The sequence below is a fragment of the Coptis chinensis genome, chromosome 3 (genome assembly GCF_015680905.1).
Source record: "Coptis chinensis isolate HL-2020 chromosome 3, ASM1568090v1, whole genome shotgun sequence".
NCBI classification, from domain to species: Eukaryota; Viridiplantae; Streptophyta; class Magnoliopsida; order Ranunculales; family Ranunculaceae; genus Coptis; species Coptis chinensis.
In genome coordinates, this window is record NC_141458.1 from 100844314 (window position 1) to 100870030 (window position 25717).

Below are 25717 nucleotides of genomic sequence, written 5' to 3' on the forward strand. Positions count from 1 at the left end.
GAAAACATACTTGAGTGTAGGCGGTAAAGGCTTCAATTCTAGCTTAGGTGGCTCCTTCTTAAGCTCTTTAGGTGGTCCATCAAGCATAGGCGATTCAAGTTTTTCTTTGAACTTGATGTCATCCATGACGGGTGATGAATCCAAAATCGCATTGATTGACTCAACACTAAGTTCCTCACAACTGAAGTCCGTCGAGCTTTCAATAACTCGTCGGCCAGGATATGAATGAGTCGATAATCTGCGCTAACGCTTCAATCATGCAGACCTCGTTCACAACACATACTTCCGTGGTTCTTTGTAACATATGGAAAACATTGGTCTCAACTTTCATATTACCAAAGGATAACGTCATATTACCATTTCGACAGTTGATGAGTGCATTTGCAGTGGCCAAGAATGGTCTGCCTAGAATGATTGGTATCTGCCTACCAGATGTAGGTTCTGTGTCTAGTACTATGAAATCAACCGGATAATAGAAATCTTCGATCTTGACTATGACGTCTTCAATTAGTCCTCTAGGTATCTTCACTGATCTATCTGCCAACTATAAAGTAACATCAGTCGGTTTTAGATCCTTCAAGCCCAACTTCTCATAGACGAAATATGGTAGAAGATTCACACTGGCACCCAAATCTAGTAAAGCTTGTTCCTCCAAAGAATCTCCATCGCGATGTAGCAGTTGACTTCCGGGATCTTTCGGTTTCCACAACCGATAGATTCTCAGAGTAACGATGAACATCTTTGGCGATAAAAGCTTCTTTCGGAATGTTGGTCTTCTTCTTTACTAGATCTTTCGGGGAACTTGGCATACGAGGGAACTTGCTTGATGGTGGTCGAAATGGGATATTAATCAGAATTTGAAATACATCGCAAATCTCCTCAGACCGGTCATCTTTTTCGGTATTCACTAGTTTTGAAGGAAACGGTCGGGCGGATTCTTCAAAATCAGTTCTCTTCTTTTCGGCTTCGGTTGGTTTGGTAACAATTAGTGGAGTGACAGTGGAGTCACTCGTGATGGCTTCTTCTTACTTACTTCCACGGTAGTTCCTTCAACTTTTTGCAACAGTTTTTCAAGAGTGGTGGCACAACACTAGATATATCCGGAATGTTAGAATCGGGTGGGATGGTGGGGACATAAGTTACCTTAGGTTCCATAGAATCTTTTCCTGGTTCATAGACAATCTTGTTATCAACTTTCTTGCCCGACCTCGAGTGGTGACAGAATTGACTTGGGCATTCGACCGAGTAATCTCCGTGTTATCCACCGCAAGATACCTCTTCCTTTTCGGATTTGGCCTCTACCGCTTGGTAATGCTCCTTTTGATCTCTCTGTCAAGCGCGGCAGCCGATTTTGCCCTATCCGGCCTTGAATGACACTAAAGTTATTCTCCAACTTCGGGTTCTTTGATTTTGTCCGTTTCACCATTTCATTGACAATGGTGGTGATAGCTTCTTTCGGATGTGGGATAACCGCTTTGCTTCGACCGAGTAGGTAGGGCAATATATCCACTCATAAGATCCGTACTAACTCTCGTTTGTGTTGGCTTGGTATTCTTTGGTTCTAGTATGATTGTTGATTTTACGTATGGTTCCGGGCGGTTTTGGAACCGATCATCGGTTATTCGAACCGATTTGATCGATTTTGAAATCACGGAGGAAAATTCCCGATTTGTATTTTGTGGCTTCCAATAATTTCGTCCTCGATTGAACCGGTTATTTCTTCCTAAAGAATTGATACTACATGCCTCGCATTAGTATCCAGATAGTACTGAACACTCTTGATTGGTGTGGCCTTCATCGGAACATAGCTCACAAATGGTATAACAAGGCTTGGATGGTCGAGGTTTAGCTTGGAAATTGTTTGGTTTTGGAGGATTCATGGAGAACCGATCAAACTTCTTGTTTAAATTTTCAAGTCCCGTTGATAGGCTTGCCATAATTGATAAGATTGCTTGATTTTGGGTCTTCTTGAATTTGGTTGCCAAATTTCTTGGCACCCTCCACTCTAGCTACGCCCTCGTTGCTAGTACTCATTGTTGAAAGTGTCTTGACTAAATTCTCGAGAAAGTTGTAGGCTTCCTCTCCATCCAATGATGTAAACTTACCTTGATGCATTGGTATCATCCGCTTGTTCATAGTAGAAAGTCCTCGAAAAGAAAAAATGAGCGGTGTGCTCTTATCATAACCATGATGTGGACATGAGACTAGCAGATTATTGAATTTCTCCCGGCTTTGATGATATTCTTCACCACCTTCCCCTTTGAAATTGTCGATGGAAACTGGCGCATGGCATCTATCTTCGGGGTGGGTAGAACTTGTTCATAAACTTTGTTCTCAACTTCTCGGTTGTTGATTGAATTGATCGGTCGCGCTGTGTAGTTAACCATTCGGATGCTTTACCTTCGAGTGAGAGTGGAAAAGAATTAACTTGATACCCTCATCCCCGATATTCTCGTTCTTGAAAGTTTCGAGGATCGATAGAAATTTGTTCATGTGAACATAAGGTCAACATTATGCGAACCATTGAACTTTGGAAGCATAGAGATTACCGATGCTCTAAGTTCAAATTGATTAGCTTCGTCTCGGAAAAACAATACTATTTGGGTGGGTCTCCAATAATTGGCGAATAGAAGTCGCTCGCCTTCTTCCTCTGTTGGTTTTGCATGGGTGGGATAGCCGGGATTATTGGTGTCCAAAACACCTCCATCATTGCTTGCGGCCATTGTATTAATCTCGCCTAGTATTCTTGTGAGTTGGTTGTTAACCCTTGTCCACTTTTGTGTTCTTCTTGGACGATGATATGGACGACGGGCATACACTAGAAAATTCGAAAAAAAAAAAGAAAAAAAAAAAACTAAAAAAAAAAAAAAAAAAAAAAATTAAACTAGGTAATTAAACTAATATGCAACTATTCTAAATTATACTAGAATGTAAAACTACTTTCCTTCAATTTGGGTTGGGCTTTGCAGCTAGTATCTCGCTTCGATTGTCTAAAAGTTGTCTCTTCAGGGTTATGGTGAATCACTTGGATTGCTTAAGTACCACCGCCCTACGCACGATAGTCCGTTTGTCAAGATTCGGACAAGAAACACTAGAGTCCGATATTTCATTTGTGTTGGCTTACAACTTCAATTGTTGAAAAGATCCTAAATGCAATTATACTAGAAAGCAATAAAACTAAACTATGATGCAACTATACTAAGAAAGCAATAAAAAGAATGAAGATTCGACTAACCTGGATGGTAGATCTTGTCTTGAGATGTCCTTCAAGCTTCTTTCTTTCTTAAAAGGATGGATGACGCGCTAAAATTACCCTCAATATCCAAAATTTTAATCTTGAAAGAAAACGTTAAACATAAACAACTTAAAGCGGCAGCGGCGCCATTTGACCACTACCTCTTTTTGTGTGTTTAGATGGTGTATGGATGATGTAGATAGATGATGATCGTTGAACAAAAGAGAAGCATATCAAAACCTAATTATCCCTCACTAAGTAAAAAGGATGAGTAGGGTATCGCTCAACTTTTAAGTGTATGTTATGTGAAGGACGGAATTTGGAAAGGGGTTTGAGGGATTAAAACTAATGTTGTAGAGATTGTAGATTCTAATGCTAAACTAAGCTAAACTAACTAAACTATTGAGAATTTATAAAGAGAGAATTCAAGAGATTAGAATCCACCAATACTTTTAATCTATGACCTTCCGCTTCATGGTTGTTCTTACAAGTAGACTACAATTAGGTAATCGAAAGCGAGTGCCGATGCCCTTTGGATGAAACATCGTTAACAATTAACTCTACTTAAGGTTGTTCTTATGTTTATGCTATTAATATCTTCTTTCCTTTTATGTAAGCTCGGGCAGCCATTCAATGTATTACCAAGAGCAACATCAAGGAGTACTTCCTAATAGGGTGACCATTCAATGAATCACCACTTAAGGCAAACACAAAGAATACTTCCCCCTAAAGTACCCTCCCCCGAGCTACCCCTTCTAAGGCAACACAAAGAATACTTCCTTAACTCTAAAGAATTACACTACTAGAAGAAAAGTAAAGAACACTAGCATGATATTAATATTGCAAAACATAAACCCTATTCTATACTTCCATCCCCGGTGTGGGCAATGGAATTAATAACTACAAACATAAAGAACTAACCTGATTGAAGAACACCATGAACCGGAGGAAGAATCATTAAACCTTAAGCATCGGCTTCATCTCCTCCCTTGAAGGAGAAGATTAGCCTTCCATATAGAAGGAAGAACACGAAGAACGAGAAGAAGAAGAGTTGAAGAACATAAGACTAGAAAGACTAATTTATTAAGACCTAGTTAAAACCGATATTTTATTATTAATCTCTCTCGCCTCAAGTTCGAGACAAGAATATAAGTTTAATTGGCAAATTACATGAGGCACTTAGGTCCTCTATTTATAGGGGTTACAATGAGTTCTAGAAGCATTCCAAACCGTCCATTTGTTTCCTAATACAAATAGGTTTCTTTTCGAGAGTCCGACTTCGTCTTCAAAACTGAGAAGGAATTGGCTACAGTGTCGATTCATGCGCCCACGGGCGCATTATCCATCGCCCCGGACTTAATCAATGCCCGACGGGCCTTTCGGTCTATCGTCCCCGATGCAATCAATGCGTCTGACGGGCCTTTCGATCTATCGTCCCGTGACGATAAGCCGATTTTTCTCTTACGCTTCTATCCTTTTATCCTCTTTTGCGGGCTTTGGTCCAAGCAACGAATCCTTTGGCCTTGGGCTTCCAAATAGACTTTAAAATAGGTCCAAGTCGCATATTTAATAGCTCCAATTCCTTGGCCTTCTCCATGATTGTCCACGGACCTCCCATGTGATCATTGATGCTCCGAATTGCTTCGTTTTACCCCATTTTCTCTAATATTCTACAAAACTCTCTTTTTCAACTGTAGAATCTTAAAACACAACTTATAAACACTATTAGTCCACTAAGATGGCTAAACAAGAGGCATAATCGAGGGTTAAATAGCACTTTTTGAGCACTTATCATGGGGAAGATAAATTTTGATAGGGGAAGACATTCTCATGGAAAATCATGTCACGGGAAGTATAAATTTTCTTGAAAGATAAATCATAAATGCGATAGCCCTTCTGAGCATAAGGATAACCAATGAAGATGCCAGGTTTCCCACGGTGATCAAACTTACTTTTAATAGAAGTGTTGTGAGCAAAACATAAACAACCAAAAACACAAAGGTGGACAAGAGTGAGAGGTGTTGTAAATAAAAGCTCATGAGGTGATTTGTCATTTAACAAGGTGCCAGGATTTTTGTTAATGAGATAGCATGTGGTGAGTATGGATTCACCCCAGAAGGATAATGGGAGATGAGCTTGAAAATGTAACGCTCGTGCAACGTTGAGTAACTTTCAACAACAGCGTTTTTTTTGGTAGTAGCAACGCAACTACGTTGGTGGATAACCCCATGTTTTGAAAAAATTTATTGCATGTTATAGGATATAAATTCGGATCTATTGTCAGATCGAAGGACTTGGATTTCATGAAAATGGCCATCAATGTTGCTATGGCCATATATGAGTGAATGCATTGTAGAGTGAAATTGAGTATGAACCATGACAAAAAAGGATTGTAAATGCATGGCAGTTTCAGATTTGACAGTTATAAGATAAATCCATATAGCGCGACTAAAATTATCGACAATAGTTAAGAAAAAAGGAGCATTGGAATAAGATGGTAAATGAAAAGGACCCCATATGTCACAATGAATCATTTGGAAAGGTCTAATAGTTTTTATTGAACTATGAGAAAAAGATAAACGTGTTTGCTTAGCTTGCGGACATACATTGCAAGTAGCATTATTGGAACTAGAAATGAAAGGAAACTGCTTAGCTAAAATCTGCAAAGGCATGAAAGAGAGATGTCCTATGTGATAATGCCATAAATTATTGGTGGTAGAGTTGTGGAATGAGCAAACCGAAGCTAGTTGGAGATGGTAGAGTCCCCTATCAAGCCGTCCCAATCCAATCTTCTTCTTCGATAACTGGTCCTGAAAAATGCAAGAATCATTAGTGAATGTGATAGAGATAGAGTGAGATTTGACTAGTTTACTAATGGAAAGCAAGTTAAAATGAAATGTGGGAACAAACAAAACATTGTCAAGACGCAATAGAGGAGAGATAATAACACTACCAACATGAGTAATTAAATGGTCTGTGCCATTCGGAAGTTTAAGAGTAGAATGTGTTAAACAAGTATGATAATGAGAAAACAGATGTAATGATGAACATACATGATTGGTAGCACCAGAGTCAATGATCCATATGGATTTAGAAAAACACAAGAGAGATATACCTATTAGATTTGCTTGTGAAGTGGTACTACCTGAATCAAGTAAACTGAGAAGTTGGTTGTATTGTTCTGTGGAGAAAGCAGGAGAAGTGGAGCCTGTAGCAACCGAATTGGTTTGAGCAGGCTTGGGTGGATATCGTTGCAGTTTGTAACATGTACCAATATGATGTCCAACTTGGTTACAGTGGTTGCAGAATGGACGAGCACATGCGCGCTCTGGTTGCCCTGTATCGGAGGGCGCACGCACTCTTGGCTGAGGCGAACCATTGTTGTGCTGCGGAGGTTTAGACGGGCCTGATTTCAAAGAAGAAGCCCAGTTGGTCTTTTGAAAGTGAATACTCAGGGCAGCAGCGTCCGGAGTAGAAGGAAGAGAGAGTGCATGAATCTCTTGTTGCGTCTCCTCCTGTCGGATTAAAGAATAAATCTTGGATATACGAGGAAAATGATCCATTAAGAGAATTTGACTGCGGATGGATTGAAAACGAGCATCTAGCCCTTGCATGAATTTCATAGAACGACCGTCTTCAACCTCTTTGGCAAAAATAGATGCATGACCACAAGTACAAGCAGGTATAGTAGATAAAAAACTTAATTCATTCCAGAACGATTTAAGCAAAGTGAAATAAACAGATACTGTACGATTGTCTTGCTTGAGAAGAGTGACGGAATCCTTCAGTTGAAAAACCTTGGGTGCATTAGTTTTTGTAAAACGATCACCTCGATCTTTCCAGATTTCGAATGCAGAGTCGGCATAGAGGATGCTTCCACAGATATCTAGAGAAGCAGAATTCAGAATCCATGAAGCAACAAGGTCATCACATCGTGACCACTTGGATTTTTCTTTAGGAGTGCTAGGAGGTGTGACAGAGCCATCGACAAAACCAAACTTATTTTTTGCTCGAAGGGCTATAGAGATAGACCGTAACAAAGTCGGATAATTGTCACCGGATAACAGAGGAGATATGAGAATATAATAGTCATGGGGCTATCTGAGTGGTGGACAAAGAAAGGATCATCAGAACCTGGAGGAGAGTCATTATTGGTGTTTGAGGCGTCGACCATTGAGAATTGAGAGGAGGCGGAAGCTTTGAGTGGTTAGGGTTAGGGTTTGGATCGAAATTAGGCTGATACCATGATAAATTAGAGAGAGAGATTTGAGAATATTTACTTGATTGATTTCTAAGGAGATTAAAATTATTTATATAGAGATTACAACATTCTAAAATAGGAACAAAAATAGACGGTGCGTGTATTTAACTTGAGGTGCGGGCGCGCTAAATCTACTGAACAATTGTGAATCACGGGGCGCCGGCGCGTTCTAATTGTGTTATGTACTACTTAGTGGTAGCGCGGGCGCGCTCTGCACTATGACATGAAGAACTACTTCTAATAATTTCTACTCGCAATAAAGATGTTGCCTTACATGCGGATCGGTCAACTCACTATCACCATGCATTACATTTACTTAACAAAGGTGAGAGCTGTTGTGGTTAATACCGATCCCCACCACACAGATAACTTGTACTTGAACCAACTACTACTCCAGACAAATTCTAAATATTCACTACAACCTATCTAGCATGCCTAACTTTTTAAACAACTATCAACAACAAATAATAATGTAAAGAGAAGAGCAAGCATACCACAACACAAAGATATACGGTCGTTCGGCCAATAGTGCCTACTTCCACAAGAACTAATCCTTTTATAAAGTGGGAAGGAAGATTACAATCACTCCTTTCAGTCTCTCACCTTACTAGATCATTACTCTCTCTTTACAGGCTTTTCTCTTTGCAAAGATTATCTCTCAATTTTGATAGCTCTCAAAATTGGGTTTCTCTTCTTGTGTTAGGTTTTCCAAAACCTTGTTTCTGTTTATATACTGCCCTTTCAAATTCGTGGTTACTGTAGCAAATTAGAATGCAAATATAGGCATGGGCGCGGGTACGCTCTCGGCAAGACCAATTTCGAGCGCGTGCGCCCTCAACAACCTTGTTTCGTGACTTCGATTACCAAAAGGGGTGCCTTGGGTTTTTAGTTTAATCTCGGCGTGCCTCTCGGATTCTTTTCACACAGAACTGATTTCTCTTTCATCCTCTTGTGAGGGATAACTGCAACAATCTCCCCTTCCCGAACAACGAGGGTGGATATCTCCATGCAATTTCCAAATCAACTGGAAGAGTGTGCTACCATTCTGGCGGTAGCACAACAAATATCAAACTTACCTTTCGGTAAAACTTTGGTCATCATATCCGACCCGTTCTTATTTGTATAGATCTTCTCAATACACAAATGCTTGTCTTCGAGTACTTCTCTAATCCAATGGTAACGCACATGTATGTGCTTGGATCTAGAATGAAAACTCGGATGTGCTTGGATCTAGAATGAAAACTCGGATTCTTGCTTAAATGAATGGTGCTCTGACTGTCACATAGAACTATAAACTGTTTCTTCTTTAGCCCTAGTTCATCGAAGAACCTCTTCATCCATATCATCTCTTTGCAACACTCAGTGGCTGCAATATACTCGGCTTCTGTAGTGGAGAGGGAAACACACTTTTGCAACTTAGATTGCCAAGAAACTGCTCCCTCTGCAAAAGTAACCAGATAACCGAAGATGGACTTCATCGAGTCAACATCACCTGCCATGTCTACATCAGTGTAGCATTCAAGTAAGGGGTTACTCCCACCAAAACACAAACACGATTTGGAAGTACCCTTGAGATATCTCAATATCCACTTAACACCTTCCCAATGCTCCTTACCCAGATTTGATATAAATCAGCTTACAATACTAACGACGAAAGCAATATCCGATCTTGTACACACCATTGCATACATCAAGTTGCCCACTACGGATGCATAAAGAATCTTTTCCATCTGACTCTGCTCATGCTCACCCTTTGGACACATCTCTTTGATCATGCAGAACTGGCCACCAAGCAGACAATTGACTGGCTTCGCTTGATCCATGTTGAATCTCTTCAAGACTTTCTCAATATAGCTTTCTTGAGAAAGCCACAACTTCCCACTCTTTCTATCATGAGTGATCCTCATCCCAAGTATCTGCTTTGTTTGACCCAAATCATTCATCTCAAAAGACTTACTCAAGTCTTTTTTCAACTTGGATATCTTGTTGATGTTCGGGCCAACTATCAACATATCATCCATATACAACAAGAGCACTATGAAATCCCAATCTGGAAATTTCTGAACAAACACACAATGATCGGAAGCAGACTTCTTGTATCCTTGCTTTGCCATAAAGGAATCAAACTTTATGTACCACTGTCTTGGTGCCTTCTTCAACCCATACAAGCTTTTTATCATCTTGCATACTAGGTGCTCCTTGCCTTTGACTTAAAACCCCTATGGCTGGTCCATGTAGACATCTTTTTCAAGGTCTCCATGAAGAAAAGTTGTCTTAACATCTAGCTGCTCAACCTCCATGTTCATACTTGCGATCAGACCCAATACCACCCGGATAGAAATCATCTTCACTATAGGAGAGAAAATTTCATCAAAGTCAATCCCTTTCCTTTAGCCAAATCCTTTCATAACAAGGCGAGATTTGTACCTTGGGTGTGGATTATTCTCCTCATGCTTCACTTTGTAGATCCACTTATTCTTGAGAATTTTTATTCCTTTCGGTTTCTCAACTAACTCATAAGTGTGATTCTTATGCAAAGAATCCATCTCATCATGCAGGGCTTTCAACCACTTCTCTTTGTCTGTACCTTCAAGAGTCTCTTGATAGTACATAAGTTCTCCACCATCAGATAGTAAAACATACATATGTGGTGCATACCTGGTTAAAGCTTGTCTCTCTCTGCCAGACCTCCTTACCCCATCTTCTTGTGGCTCAGGAGGATGCACTTCTGCTTGCTCAGGTGGTGGTTCATGCACTTCATCTGCATCTTCTATATCAATAGGTTCTATCCCATCATGAGCAATATGATCATCATCATGAGCTTTAAACCCATGGCGCTCTGCATTCTTAATGCCTTTTGCACGTTCCACAGTAGGAACTTCTGGTTCTGAATTAACAATATCATTGGTGAAAGCTTGTAACTTCTCACCCTCCTCGAAATCTGCTATGGTTTGGTCTTCCAAGAACATAACATCTCGACTTCGGATATTTTCTTGTTAATCGTATCATAGAGTTTGTAGGCAAACTTCTAATCCCCATAATCTAGAAAAATGCACTGCTTGACTTTGTCATCAAGCTTGGATCTCTCGTCCTTGGGAATATGAACAAATGCCCTACACCCAAATACTCTCAAGTATCTATAATCAACATCTCTACCTGTCCATACTCTCTCTGGAAATTTCACTATTTAGAGGCTTTGAAGACGATAGGTTGATCACATGTATAGCTGTGCACATTGCTTATACCTAGTAACTTCTTGGTAACTTAGAATGAGAGAACATGCTTCTCATCCTCTCTACAATGGTATGATTCACCTTCTCGGCTATACCATTGTGTTTCGATGTCTTGGGTACTGTCTTCTCATGACGAATCCTATAACTTTTGCAATACTCTTCAAACGGCCCAATGTAGTCTCCCCTATTATCTGAACGAATATAGTTCAAAGGCTTCTCGGTTTCTCTTTCCACCACACTATAGAAAGTCTCGAACACACTGAGAACCTCATCCTTGGTCTTCAAACTATATGCACATACCTTTCTTGAAGCATCATCAATGAAAGTTAAAAAGTATAAAGCTCCTCCGTGGGACTTTACTTTCATAGGACCACATAAGTCAGTGTGAATTAGCTCATGGACATTGTCCTTTTTGTGAGACGGGAATCTTTGGAAAGACACCCTGTGTTGCTTTCCTACCAAACAGTGAGTATATCTATTTAAATGTGTACCTTTGATATCTGGCAAGGCCTTTTGCTTGGTAAGAACTTCCAAGCTTTTTTCGCCCATATAACACAGTCTCTTGTGCCATAGTTCGGAGGAAGTTTCTTTCTCTACCGCATTTACTTCTGCTTTACACAAACTAGCATGTGTCTTGTAAAGAGAGCAAGTTTTCTTCCCTTTGGTTGCTACAATGGAACCTCTACTCAGTTTCCATACCCCGTTACCAAACGAGTTTAGAAAGCCATCATCATCTAACTTCCCAGTGGAAATTAGGCTTAGACGAATGTCAGAGACATGTCTTACATCCTTGAGTGTCAAGGTGTATCCGACATTGGTTTCTATATAAACATCCCCAATGCCTGCAATCTTCGAGACGCCACTGTTACCCATTTTTTATCTCACCAAACTCACTACAGCTATAGGTAGTGAAGAATCCCCTGTGCGGTGTGACGTGATAGGATGCTCCTATATCTATCACCCACTCTATATCCTGACATGAGGTAGTAAGACAACATACACCACATTCTGACACAATTTCCACTAGACCATCATTGACTAGTGCGGTAGTATCTCTGCCTGTGTTTTCGTTCCTTTGTACCATGTCTTCATGTACACAATTATTCTTCTCATCCCTTTTCAATGTTTTGCACTCATACCTGAAGTGACTTTTGGTGGCACAATAGTAACATTGCCTCTCTAACTTAAGAGTTCTAGTTTCACCCCTAGATTTGCTTCTGTCATCACCTTTAGAATGAGATGGTTTTCTGCTTTTACCTCTCCCCCGTTTCTCTGAGACAAAGATCTCTTAGTGAGATGAGCTGCTTCTTGAACCACTTTTTGTCTCCTCATTCAACAATTCCCCGGTAGCCATCTCTATAGAAATAACTCTATCCTTAGCTCTCAATTTTGATAGCTCTCAAATTGGGTTTCTTTTGCAGAGAGAAAACCATGTAAAGAGAGAGGAGTGATCTAGTAAGGTGAAAGACTGAAAGGAGTGATTGTAATCTTTCTTCCTACTTTATAAAATGATTAGTTCTTGTAGAAGTAGGCATCATTGGCCGAACCACGGTATATCTTTGTGTTGTGGTATGCTTGTTCTTCTCTTTACATTATTATTTGTTGTTGATAGTTGTTTAGAGAGTTGGGCATGCTAGCTATGTTGTAGTGAATATTTAGAATTTGTCGAGTAGTAATTGGTTCAAGTACAAATTATTTGTGTAGTGGGGATCGATTGGTATTGGTATTAACCCCAACAAGAGCTGAGAACTCTTCTCCAAAAAAGTGTTCACTGTTTCAGATATTTGCCCACCTGAGTTGGTGGAAGTGGGAAATTTTATTGTTGACAAGTGTGGTGGCTTACCATTGGCTATTGTTGTACTAGGTGGACTCGTGATGGGTGAGGAGAGAACATTTCACGCTTGGTCCAAAGTACTTGCTAGTGTAAATTGGCAGCTGAGTCAAGAATCAATTCCATGTCGAGAAATTTTAGCTTTAAGGTACACTGATTTACCCCCACATTTGAAGTCGTGTTTTCTCTATCTCGGTATCTATCCAGAAGATTATGTGATCAATGTCGAAAAACTCATTTTGCTCTGGGTTGCAGAAGGTTTTGTGCATTCAAGAGGAGAGCAAAATACGGAAGATGTCGCAGAGGACTCCTTGGAGGAGTTAATCCAGAGAAGTATGGTTCAACTGGTAGATAAAAGGGTATCGTGGGGCGTCCAGTGAAGAGTTGTACACTCCATTGCATGATCTGTTAGGAGACCTTGCGATCTCGGAGGCTGAAAAAAACAAGGGACGGTTTTCTATCTATTATCGCAGGAGAGGTCGATTCTGCATCTCCTACAAAATCACGACGACCGCAATCCAAAACAGCTCTTACGATTGCCGTTTGAATTCTTCTCATCCGAATCTCCGGTCTCCATTAATATTTTCCAATATTGATTCTGTTGAACACGCCTACATTTGGGATTGGAAATTTATAGAAGGCATCAGAATGATAAGGGTGTTGGATTTGGAGAATATAAAACTACCTTGCTCCAGTTTACCTAAAGAAATTGGGAAACTCATTCTTTTGCACTACTTGGGGTTACGCAAAACTGGTTTAGAAAGGCTTCCAAGTGACGTTTGTTACATGGTTAAGCTGCAAACTCTAGATCTAAGAGGCAATTATGTCAAGAACTTACCCGAGGGAATATTGAAAATGAAAGACCTAAGACACCTATATTTGGCTCATCGCATTCGTCTGAAGTTCACATGTCAGGCCATAAATGGTTTTGGACAAGATCTTACGCTAGAGATTCATGGTTCCGCTTGGATGTACAAGGGTGGGGGGTTGTCAAATGTTCTTTCAACGCATGGGTGGCTTCGGTCATTGAAGCGAAGGGGGCCAGTAACAGTAGGAAACTATAGTCTGAAAACTTGTTTTCCGTCAAGCGTCACTAAGTTGGAACTACAACTCGCTGCTAGATATGAAGATGACCCATTAGGTGTGTTGGGACTTGGGAAGTATACCCAAACTGAAGATACTCGTTAAATGGGCGATCATACACTAGAAAGGAAATGGTTTTTTTCAGGCCATGGATTTCCACAACTCCTGTTCTTAAAGGCTGATTAGATTGCATAACATTGAGAAGTTGACATTTGAGGACGGTGCAATGCCCAGGCTTAAGCATTTGCGTATTAAATTGTGTTATGGACTAAAGAAACTTCCAGACGGACTTGGAAACATTACCAATCTTCAAAAAGTTCAGATTGTGGCCTTGCCAGAATTCATGGACAGAATAAAAGAAAATGGAGAAGATTGGGAGTTGGGACAAGATCAAACACGTTCCTTTCGTGAGCCAAAAGCACAGTTAGGGATACTCTGTTCCTTTCCTTTAGATGTACAGTGATTATGATCTGTTTCTGTTCATGATACTCTAGGTAACAATTAACCACTGGTGCAAAGAGTATTTGGGTCAGTGATTTTACTTAAAGTTGCAACGATTTTTATGATTTGTCTCCTGGAATTCTGTAAAACTTCAACAGAAATGATAACTGAGGTTCAGGACTCCAACATCTATAAATAAACTGTGTATATACAAGAAAACAAGAAAATCAAAAAAGTAATCCTCGAGAGATATCGTGATATATCGGCGATATCTTGTACTAAGTGTCTAACCAACGTGACAAAGACAGAAAACAACCTGGAATGAAAAACATGTGTTTTTGTTTTCCTTAATAAACAAACAACAAACATTCGAAAGAATCAAAGAAAATAGAGGAGGGAAAAAAGAGAGAAGATGGTGACAATGTCTCCTCTTCTTCGAAAAACAAAAATAACTCGTCTTTGTATTGCTGCTCTTCTTTGTTGCTTTTTCTTATTACTAACTTCACCCAAAATCCCTCACTCTCCTAAACACCATTCTTTTGCTGACATGCGTAACTTTTTAGGCACACCCTCTTCTCTCTTTTGTTTCCATAATCTTTTCCACTTTTTTTTTTTTTTTTTTTTTTTAAACTTTTTGTTGATTTTAATGCTTGGGTTGTGTGCAGGTGTTCCTAATACTTTGAATGTGATAACAAATTTCCCATTTTTAATTGTGGGTGTTTTCTGTCTAGTTCTTTGTTTGCAAGGAAGCTTTTTTGCAATAAGGTGCGTTTTTTCTTCTTATTTTGATTTTTGTGTTAGTTTGGTTGATTTGCTTATGTGGGGCTGGTTTTTTAGTTCACGAGGAGAAGTTTGGGGTTGGGTGTTTTTCTATGCTGGTATAGTTGGAACTGCATTTGGGTCTGCTTATTATCATCTAAAGCCCGAGGATAATCGAGTTATATGGGATCGGTTTCCGGTTAGTATTCGTTGTTATTTGGTAATGAATTGTCATTGTTTTTTTTTTTTTTGCAATTGGGCTGTGTATGATATTTATGATTGGTTTGTGGCAGATGATGGTTGCATATGCTGCATTGCTTTCTAATCTTGTTCTGGAAAGAGTGGGTATAAGGATTGGTATAACTTGTTTGTTTTCACTTCTTTCGCTTGCGGTGGTTAGCATTGCCTATGAAAGGTTAATATATGTCCTTTTTGGTTTCTTGATTGTTAGATGTTTTTTCTATGTGCAAAGGGGCTGAAGTATCTGATATAGTTTTTTGTTGAATGTAATGTGTTAGCTTGTTGCAGGAACTTTGATGATCTTCGGTTGTGCATGATGTTCCATCTAATTCCTTCTGTTGTGATTCCGACTTTGGCAATTCGTTACCCGCCCAAGTATACACATTCCAGATATTGGCTTTGGGCAACAGGTATGAAACAATTTTTTAATTTTTAATTTTTGATTTACTTATTTATTCATTTTTATTATTGCGATTTATAATCTGATGGATATATTTTTACTTGGAGTGAAGCTTTAGTTGTTTCTATGAAGAAATGGATAGTAAGACTTATGAGCTTATAGCTTAGTCAAAAAAATGCTCTAAGAAATTGTGGAATTTATACTTCAATTCATATTTTATTATCAGATTGTGAACACTATTAGACTGAATGAGTTAGAATTTAATTATTAGGTTTTTGCACTAAGGCGTTAACATTAAGCCACCAAACTGCTAGGTTTTGAGCACACAAATTTATCCATCAATTGTGACATTGCTGTGGATGGGCACATTAGTAATACTCATCCCATTATCGATTGAATGTAGAGCAGATAAACGATACCCTTACCATTATGCTTGTTATAGAGGTTACTAAATTGCTAATAATAACACCTCTGTATTACTAATTGCTATTTTTGGAGTTCTTCACACTCTTTTCTCCTATATGGTGTGCTTCTGATACTAAGAAAGGGGTTTACTGTCATCCATTGTTTTTCAAAGATTAGGTTGAAATGTTCAATAGAGAGGCAAAACACTTTAAAGAAATTTATACTGTGTTTTTTGTTAGGGGTTGGGGTTGAAACAAATTGGATGATATGGAAGGTTTAGCATGGCTTTGAACTTTGATAGGACTTTTTGTGGCTGAACAAAAAGTTTATACTGGGATCTGACGTAAATCGCTCTTTTTTTCAGGGAACAAGAAAAAAAAAATTCCTTCCCTGGTAGCCCTTAAAAGGAAAAGAGAAGATACCATACTTGTGCATTTTGAGAAGCCTGGGTCTGTTCCAATAATTTTTTTTTTGTTTTTAAAAAAAAAACTCTAGACTTTGGTCTTTGGCTCATTTTATTTGAATGAGGCGAAAGATATTAATTTTCTGTAGCATTTTTGCTTGAAAGACCAGACTTATATAATATGTAAGAATGAAGATTGAAACTGTTACTAAAAAGGTATGCAGAGTTTTGAAGAATCTCATGTCCGCTTTGTTCAAATATAGAGCAGGAGTTTATTTTTCAGCATGTACAAATATTAATGTTTAGCTGATTTTTCCGGGATTGGTAGGTTTGAATTTGACTTGTCTTTACCAAACAGTGTCTTTTTATTTTTCTTTTTGTTTCCTTGTGTCTTTATATTCGTTAGTATATTTTTCATATGTATCTTAGTCCGTTTATTGTGAAAAGTGTTAAATGCAATATAACCTCATTGTCTCCGCCTATTTGTTTTTGTTTTCCAGTATGTCGTATGTAGTTTGTTATTTTTAAAACATTTCTGGAACCTTCATGAAATATTAATTTGTAATGAACTTCTTTTATGCTATTGAAAATATATTTTTCCTTAATATCAGAAGACCATTTGGTGCAGGGGTTTATCTTCTTTCTAGATTTGAAGATATTGCTGACCGGAAAATTTACAGAATGAATCATTACATCATCAGTGGGCACTCTTTAGAGCACTTATGCTTAGTGATGGTTCCTGTTTTTCTCACTGTGATGCTCATGTTTAGAAGCTTTAGATTTCCAAGGTAAGTTTTCTTTTTTCTTCTCAGAATGGCCGATGATATTATACCTTGTTTATGCATTCACTACTTGAGTGATTTCTGTGGTTGTGGATTTTAGTTTGGGCATTGTATGGACTTCTCAAATGCTAGATCTATCATTCTTCTCCCCCCTCCCCCCTTCTTGATAGGTTAGAGCTTTGACATTGAAATTCCAAAACCCTAATTCTACTCTTATACAGGTACACATACTTTTGTTTCTTCCCTGAACACAACATCATATGGTAGATACTCTTTAAACTTTTAGGGAAATATGCATCATGGTTCATGAAATCCATCCATGCTAAAGTGAAAGGGGTGCAGGGTAACTCAAGTGTCATACATGTGTTTCTACATTCAAAGCTTCTGTGAATATACACCCATAGATGGAAGTATGGAACCAGGGAGAGTTGGAAAAACTCCATTACTGTATTAGTAATTAACTAAAAGAATGTGCAAAGTATAGGGATTTGCAACCCCCGTGATTTAGTAATTAGTCGTCCTTGCATACCACCTGAGACCTGCTATTTCCTTGTGAATCCTGTTAGACCATGATTTTTTTCTCGTTTACACTAGTGGTTATTTTAAAGTTGTGCCATTAAGATTGTTAACAGGGTTGTTTATGAGAAAGTGATCCATACTATACACAAAAGTTTTATAGCTTGTTACTCTGCCAAACTTCTATTGAAAACATCAGACTATCTTTAAACGGTAGCTGGTCATGCTTTTACTGCACACACCATGTTTTTTTTGCTAGGTTTTATTAAGGTTTAATGAGATGTTCATAGCAAGTTTCGAACCTGGTGCGCATGTTTTTACTGCACACACCATGTTTTTACTGTGGGTATAAACTTAGGATATTATACACCAAGCAGACCGGTTGCACAGTAAACCTCATTACTCGTTTAAGATTAATATGATTATATGTAGGGATTATGGAGATTCTTCACGTTATGTAAGCCTTTACTCGTATGGTGGATTTTCAGTGGGAAGTTGATTGTTTTGGTTGGTTTCCTTGAGAAAATTGTTCTTTAATAATGCTTTGGGAACATTTATACCTATAAATGAGAACGAAGTTGTCCCGAGGTTACCAAAAACACTAAAAATTGTCCATATGCACCGAAGGAAAGAGAAGTAAGATGTTACCTAAACAATAACGGTTGGTAGCTGTAATTTTGTAAGTTCACTACTCCACGAGTTCACACATTTGAAGTTTGTGTTAATTTTCAAGGACATTCAGGTTAAAGTGTAAATTGGTTATATCTGGTTGCTGTTACTTTATGGTCACAGAAATGTACAGTGGGTTACGTCAGTATGTCCATTTATGCTTATCTAATAGGTGTTGCTGAGATTCCATTTATACGCATTTCTTTCACAAATTACCGCATGGCGCCTTGTTAAGGACTTTCTCATTTTATTCATTGTACTGGATCTTAACAGGCTGGGGGAACTTAAAGAACGTTTGTGAAAATATTCAAGAATGCAAAGCTGAAGAAAGGTCGGACGAAAGGAAGGAGAAGGCAAAGTTTATGAAGATTATACAGGGATCTCTTAACTCCTAAATTTTACTGGTAGATGGATGATCTCTCCTCATATTGCTACTGGTACAGCACAGTCAGAAATTTCTTTTATCATATTTCTTTTTTCTAGTTGCCTCTAGGAGATACTAGATGTTATACTAACTCCCTGTAACTTCTTTCTTTTACTATAGTTGCATTGGTTTGATTGAGAAGTTTGTACATAGACCAGAAGGAAAATATGTGTTTCTTTGTTAAAGGAATTTTATATTTCTCTTCTACTTATGTTTTGTGGAAGTAATCGAGTTCATCAATACTATTGGTATGTTAGTCAAGCAGTGTGCTTTTGTCGACCACCCTGTAGGTATGCGAGTGAATGATTTCATCTGACTGGTCTTCTTGCTAATCCAACCAGCTAAGTGGAACCCCAACAGGAGTTGGTTTACTCATCTATTTTGAGTAGTTGAAAGTTTGACAGGTTCGGCTACATAACTGGCCAAGTTGTTATTATGCTGGATGACAACCATTAAGGCCTCCTAACTTTGGTTAAATTTTGGATGTTCCTTCCTGTTTCCATCATTGACTAGAACTAGGCAGCTGCAATTTCCTGTCAGAATGTGTAACTACCAGCCCACATATACGATACTCTTAAATACTGTGGACGTCGTAGTATTTAAATTTCGTTGTAGTGTTGTACGTCGTGTCAGCCTGTAACACAATAATCTTATCTCTACACTATATGATAGCCGGGTATTTAGGAACCCTTCTCCACTCTCGAGTAGGCAATTTGTAATCTCTATAGTTGCTCAATTTTGAAACACCTCCCTTACAAAAATTTAGAACAAACCCCTATTTATTAATAATTTAGAAAAACCTCCCTAATATCACTTAAATTATATAATTGTTCCCAATTTCCCTCGGAACAAACTCTCTTTTATTAATAATTTAGAAAAATCTTTCTAATGTCACTTAAATAACATAATTATTTCCTATTAAAAAAAATAGATGAGCCTTTTCTACATAATTACAATTAGAATCCAAAAAAATCATGTTAACTATCAAATTCGAGAGACGGGTTTTAAGATTTTAAGACTTTAGAAAAAAAAAAAAAAAAAAAACCAATGCGCAGCATGGTTTGCATACTTGTGAGAAACTATGGACAATTCTACAACAGCTTAATACGAGGCCAGTATTGTATCAGCGCAGTGAAAGACTTTGTTTAACAAATAAAAATTGTTTATTATTGCTAAATGTGATTATAATCGTCGACCTATCTTTCATATTCGTGATTTGTCAATTTTTTAATTCTCAAACCTTTCATACTCATGCTTAGTCTAACTAGTATCTTTGGCTGGGCCACTTGATGTACTGGCTGATTTTGTATTCATCTTCCCATAGGATCAGTTAAACAAATTGTGCTTATCACAATTGAACAAAGTGTGCGTCTAGTGTGTGTGGGGTGGGGTGTACTACTAGTTAAACCCCTTAGTTATATTGATTGCAGTTTACCACTGATCAAATGAAGTAAAGAACATAAAAAGGTATATCAGTAGAAAAAGATACCTCTGATTTCTCTTAATTAATGAGTTTCATTTGTTGGAAACGAATTAATTTTTACCTTTTATGAAAATTTTATGAAGATTCGAAGTTTACAATACATTGGGAATTTTGCAATTCACTCAACGCCCGTGTTTAATGGTTGCCAATAAAAAAAACACGGTTTTACTTATGATTTGCGGTATTTACATCATATTTTATGGGATTGGGACTCTTTTGATAAAAGGGCATAACAAAAATAGTTATTCTATTTGTGTTCTTCTTCAATAATATGGGTTTACACTAGGGGTGGGCAATGGGCCGGGTCGGGCTAGCCATTTAAAGCCTTTTAGTTATTAGGGCCGGGTCGGGCCGGGTCATAAGTCTAAATTTCAAGCCCTGACCCTATTCTAAGCCCTCTTTAACAGTTTAGGGGGCCGAATTTTTGGCCTATATATATTCTTCTTTTTATTAAATGGGTTTTAAAACTCATTTTATATTAAAAAAATTTCAAAGATTTGCAAACTCAAAGTCCCACCACTTTGAAATTTGAATAACAACCAATCTAGTAATAATTTTTGATAAGTCCAACAATTTAAAATGCATATCCACAATCTACCAATAATTTAAAATGCATATCCACAATCTAATAAACTGAAGTACATAGAGACTCATATTTATATTTCAAAATTACAGTTAAAATGCACAAGACACATTTTGGAATGAGCTTTCACTGACATAAATCCGTTATTTCTTGTACTCAAATCTCACCAAAATTACATTTAAACATTGAAGAACGCAAAGACAAATAAGAGTATGGAATGAGTTTTTACTGACGTCAACCTATTTTTCATTAGGCTAGTGCCCATTGCTCATTATTGTTCTTGGCGACTAGGTTAGACGGGGAGTTGTGAGGTGTACATGAGTTGTGAGATAGAAACAATTAGGTTTACAAGTTTTTATGATATAAGACAAGTTATTAGAAGTACCCATACGGTAAGTGATAAATTACAAAGGACAGTGTTATTTTAATTGAAAATATGTAACAAAGAGTTGAATAGTTTTAGTTGTGTATTTTATAGTGAAATTATAACTAGGGCTTGGTTAGGGTCGGGCCTATGTTTCAGAACCTTAGTCCTCACCCTGCCTTAGAAGGCAATAGGGCCGGGTCGGCCCTGTCCTAAACTCTGTGAGGGCTTTAGTTGTAAGGGCTTTATAGGGCTTAGGGTCGGGTCGGTCAGGGCCGGATTAGGGTCGTTAGGGCCAAATTCCCACCCCTAGTTTACACCCCATTAGGCACGGAGACGAGGTGTCAAGAATTTTCACATTCCACAGTAATAAAATATGGTGAGAGAAAAACATTTATGGTAGTGAGGTGGGCCGCGAAAACAAAAAAACAGGACGGCATGGTCTTGCCGCAAAAGTCTTAACCCCTTTATCTTTTTTTTTTCTCACTTTCATAATCTAAACACCTGTGGCAATATGGTACTATGATATCGCATATCCCACGGAAACACATTGTCGTGTGCGTGTGCATGTGCGTGTGCATATGAATATTGTGGGAGCAGGCTGCCGTGAGAATGGAGTAATTGCGGGAACTGGCTGGCATGCGCGTGATGAGTCGACCAATTCCTCTACCCCACTTCTTCCTCTTATCATTTTTTCACTATTCCCACCTAGGTCCCTAGCTTTGGTTAGTTAGTAGCTGGGCCGAAATAGAACTAGTGCTCAGTAAGTGGTGTCGATATTAGGTTGGAGCTATGAAGAGATGCTCCTAGTTACCGAGTAGCTAGTTCAGTTGATGATTCGTTCAGCCGCTTGCTCGCTTTCAACAGTGAAAGTCAGTGTAAAGGTGTTGTTTGGTTTTCCCTTACAAACAGTCAATGGGGGACTGGAATATGTTGTTGGATGGACCGAGTTCGACTTGAGAGCGAACTGCCTACGTATCTTACTCTTGGTTTTGTGGGGGAGAGTAGAATCGTCCGGGCGAAGTTCATAGGGGAGGTATTTATAGATATCGAGTGTATCCTTACCCACCACGTGTAAAGGGTGTCCCAAACGAGGGTGGAGATTAGGGTAACATGTGAGAAACCGGCCCTCATAGTCCTTTGTAATGATGTGGAGTGTCAGTCTGTATAAGTAGCTTGCGGCCGTGACCAGTGGCTGACGGCAAAGATATGTGCAAGTACACCTTTAGTCATGATTGCTTCTGGAAAGGGTATCTGTGTCACTTCCTAGCGTAGTTCGCGTGATACTGCGATCTGTCTGTAGCGTTCTACTAGCTCATGGATGTGACCTGGATCCATAGGTCGATGTGTCATTTCCACCATGTTAGCGCGTCTTTGGATAGAGAATATCACTCCCTATCTGACCCCCTCCGATGGGTTGTGAAAAAGCGACAGAGAGAGATCGAGAAGCGTAGCGTGAAGTATGCTAGAGGTGGAAATTTCCAACGATCTGTGAGGAGTGGCTCGTGTTAACCATGTGAGCTGGTGGGTGCAAACGTTTGACGCGTGTTCAAAGACGCGTGATGATCCGGCGATTCGAGAAGAAAACGTGCCACCCCATTTTTTTGGGATGTGAAAAGACAGGACAGTTGGTTGGAAGTCGTGGGCAGCTAGGGCTGGGGTGTAATCATGATGTCTTGGAAACTGGAGGGGCGGTTGCTCAAAAATTTCACTTGCTCTTTTGAAACTTCATTTGGCTGCTTCGTCTGGTAGACACAACTTCATTACCGCATCATCCTTCAGGTTAGTTCTCTGCCATTGTTGAACCTCTGCTTCTTGTTTCGTGCTAAGCCTCTGTTCTAGAGTTGTTAGGATACCCTGTTAGTTACTAGTAGCTAGACTTGTTAGGGCTAGAAGAAAAAATGTCTGACTCCAATGACACTCGATCTAATGAGGTTCGTGAAGTTTCTCTTGGCTGGGATGACGAAGATGATGAGAAAGATGAGGTGGCTAAGGGGGCTAGTAGTGAGGAAGATGTGGCTCGATCTGCGTTTGTAGCTGCTGAATCTAGCACTTCGTGTTGTGGAGGGTAGGGTCGCCTTCTTGGCCGCCGCTTCAGTATCGTGGATAGACATGCTTTGAGGGCGTTCCCATATCTGAGAAAGAAATATGGGATAACCCTAAGCGATCTGGAGATCCATGAGCCTGACTAGAACGCTCTGGTTTATAGTGATAGGTACACCCCACCAAATCATGGGGTGATCATCTGTGAGGGACAGCTGAGGGTGCACATGACGATCTGATTCTCAAGCCGGTTTCGCGAAGTTCCGAACGGCTGTGGCAAGGCGCCTGTTCAGTTTGTGGGTAACACGTGGCGATTATTCAAGGTTTTTGACCTATTGAATGCCAGCAGTGAGTACCGAATCGAGGTCACTGATGTTATCGAGCACTACCTCGTAAAGCGATCTAGGTCGCTGAACTTTAGCTTGCAAACTCGAGCTACGCTGTCGGGCGTTCTGGATGGTAAGAGTAACGAGTCGTGGGACAAACGACCGTTGCTCCTTGTAGGAAGCTACTGTGCTAGCAGGTTCAGTGTGGACCATAAAATATGCGACTTTACTGGTGGGTACCAGTACGTTGTCTGATGATGTCAACTTGGTTTTGTTGAACTTATATTGAAACTGTTGTCTTGTTGCCTATGCAGATATCCACCTGAAAAGGGAGTCGAGCCGACAGGTGATCGAGAAGTTCGCTAGGGCCGACGCTGAAGTTGAGAAACAAAAGCAAAGCTACCGGAAGTTGCTCATTTCTTTTGAAGAGCAGAGGACCCGCAATTAGGGAGAAAAGACAAGTCGCGAAAGCCGAGCAGGGGGGGTAAGGTGGCGGGAAGATGTCGAAGAAAGCTGCGGATGGAGAAGCGTAAGAGTGATCACGGTGAGACGAGGGAAGACAGCATCGAGGCCGTCATCGGGGTGAAGCGAATTCTTTGGAAGTCTTTGGGGCCTCTGGGTCTGGAGTGGGGAAGGGCCGAGAGGACGCTCCTTTCGATGTGGATGACGTTCTCTTTGGCGTTGAGTCTCGACCTGCGAAGGTTGTGAGGGTGGCCGGTGAGACCGCGACGGGTGGTGAAGTCGAATCGGGGAAGCGGCTGCTCGCGAACTTCGAGGGCGCAGGCCGATGCCGACGACCGGCGTCTAGGTGAGGACGCCCCGGAGGTTGTCCCGGAGGTCGCTCGACCTAGGGTTGTTGGAGATCCCTTTGGCAAGATGAAGGGAAAGGTTGGTGCAAGAGAGACTGGTAAGGGGCACTCCAAGATCGAAAAGACGAAGCCGGAGGGTAACCCGATGTACATCGGCGAAGGTGATCGGGAAGAAGCGCTATGTGAAGAGGTCGGTTGCAGCTACAAGTCCGCACCCATAGCCGCTTGCTGTTTGCCGGAGGGATGACCACGACGGTGATAGGAAGGACTTGGATGCTAAGGAGCTGGAGTCGATCCTGAGGGGGATGGATAAGGTGATGTGCCTGGTAAGTAACCTTTGCACTCTACTTGACTGTGTTATCGCGTTACATGCTGTTGTTTGATAAAAATGTGATATGTTGTGCGAGCTGTCGCAGTTGATCGCTAGGTACCAGAAGCTGAAGACGGCCGCGTAGATCGCTGACCTGGAGAAGGCAGAGGTTGAGTCGCTAAGGGACGAACCGGTCGAATCTGGCCGCGTGCAACAGCCGTGAAGGCCGAATGGATGGTGAGGCTCCCACCACCGCCCGACTCTGGAGAGGACCTCTGCAGTGAATGAGTCGATCGGGTTGAAGCATGAGGTGGAGGCGTTGAGGGGCCAGCTCGTCGCGGCAAACACCTATGCTGAACGATGTAAGACTTCCACCCTGCAAGCGAAAGAGGCCTATCTCACCATCCGTGCTGAGGTGGAGGAGCTAGAAAAGAAGATGGACGACCTGCAGGAGGAGCGGGAACGCCGAACCGGAGAACTCGGCTTAACCGCTCGAAGATGCCGGCTCTGTTCTGCGATCGTCGCCCCCCTCATCGGGTGTGATGAGTGAAAGCTTCCGTGGGTCCGCGAAGCTCAGCGTGGTTGCCGCCGAGGCGTACCGTGGGCGCCCTCGGTGATCCATGCTCCGTCTCCGCCTTGAATGTCTCTTTGGAGAAGATCCGACGAAATTGTTTAGAACTTTTTTGTTATTGTGTGGTGGTCTTTGGGTCTCGGCCGTAAAACATAAATTTGGTTTCCTAGGTTGGCTCAGGCGACTCATTTTTCTGCTTTGCTATTGATCATGATACTTGGTAACTAATCGCTTTGGATTTCCGAGTGCTCTCTCAAAGAAGACGGTTAGTTAATGGAATCAGGCGCCCTTTATGTCGTTAGGTCGCTCTTTTTATGAATGTGAACCTTGTTTCTTTTGCTTTCTACACTTAGTCTTGTGTATGATAAGAATGTTTGTATTTGTAAGCATGTGCATGCTGTTGCGATCTAAACGGTGTGCGAAGTCGCCGTCTCTATGAGAGGCCTTAGGAGTTCGTACTCTGGAGCGTCCTGAACTATAGTGCGTGCGTGGCACGTGTCGAGATGTGGGCGGTCGGGAGATATGAAATGATGGCTGCCAGGTTGG

The 25717-nt window shown here is 40.2% G+C and overlaps 2 protein-coding genes across 4 annotated transcripts in view; both read left to right on the plus strand.

Annotated features, from left to right (window-relative positions):
• Window positions 1–12946, plus strand: part of LOC147512172 (uncharacterized) — a 40367-nt gene extending 27421 nt beyond the window's left edge. The window contains exons 2-3 of the mRNA XM_086595152.1: window positions 12594–12708; window positions 12816–12946. Of these exons, the coding sequence (XP_086451278.1) occupies window positions 12594–12708; window positions 12816–12915 (215 nt within the window). The 3' untranslated portion in view covers window positions 12916–12946. The remainder of the gene's footprint in view (window positions 1–12593; window positions 12709–12815) is intronic.
• A 1360-nt stretch (window positions 12947–14306) lies between these two features.
• On the plus strand, window positions 14307–18906 carry LOC147512173 (Alkaline phytoceramidase (aPHC)). Of its 3 annotated transcripts, none has more exons than XM_086595151.1 (7): window positions 14307–14647; window positions 14750–14849; window positions 14922–15042; window positions 15137–15258; window positions 15372–15493; window positions 16920–17079; window positions 18532–18906. In XM_086595151.1, exons 1-7 carry the CDS (start codon window positions 14497–14499, stop codon window positions 18557–18559), a joined length of 804 nt encoding a protein of 267 aa, XP_086451277.1. In that variant the 5' UTR covers window positions 14307–14496; the 3' UTR covers window positions 18560–18906. The 3 variants fall into 3 exon arrangements, with proteins under 3 accessions (XP_086451277.1, XP_086451276.1, XP_086451275.1); XM_086595150.1 differs by lacking the exon at window positions 18532–18906 and adding an exon at window positions 16253–16337 and having other exon boundaries at window positions 14459–14647; window positions 16920–17073; XM_086595149.1 differs by lacking the exon at window positions 18532–18906 and having other exon boundaries at window positions 14459–14647; window positions 16920–17083.
• The last annotated feature ends 6811 nt before the right edge of the window (window positions 18907–25717 follow it).

What these genes read in the sequence shown, in the direction of transcription:
- LOC147512173 (XM_086595151.1), top strand. Translation starts at nt 14,497, where the DNA reads ATGGTGACAATGTCTCCTCTTCTTCGAAAAACAAAAATAACTCGTCTT. An exon ending in GGAAGCTTTTTTGCAATAAG is followed by an intron (nt 14,850 to 14,921) that starts GTGCGTTTTTTC and finishes CTGGTTTTTTAG; the next exon opens with TTCACGAGGAGAAGTTTGGG. An exon ending in GTTAGCATTGCCTATGAAAG is followed by an intron (nt 15,259 to 15,371) that starts GTTAATATATGT and finishes AGCTTGTTGCAG; the next exon opens with GAACTTTGATGATCTTCGGT.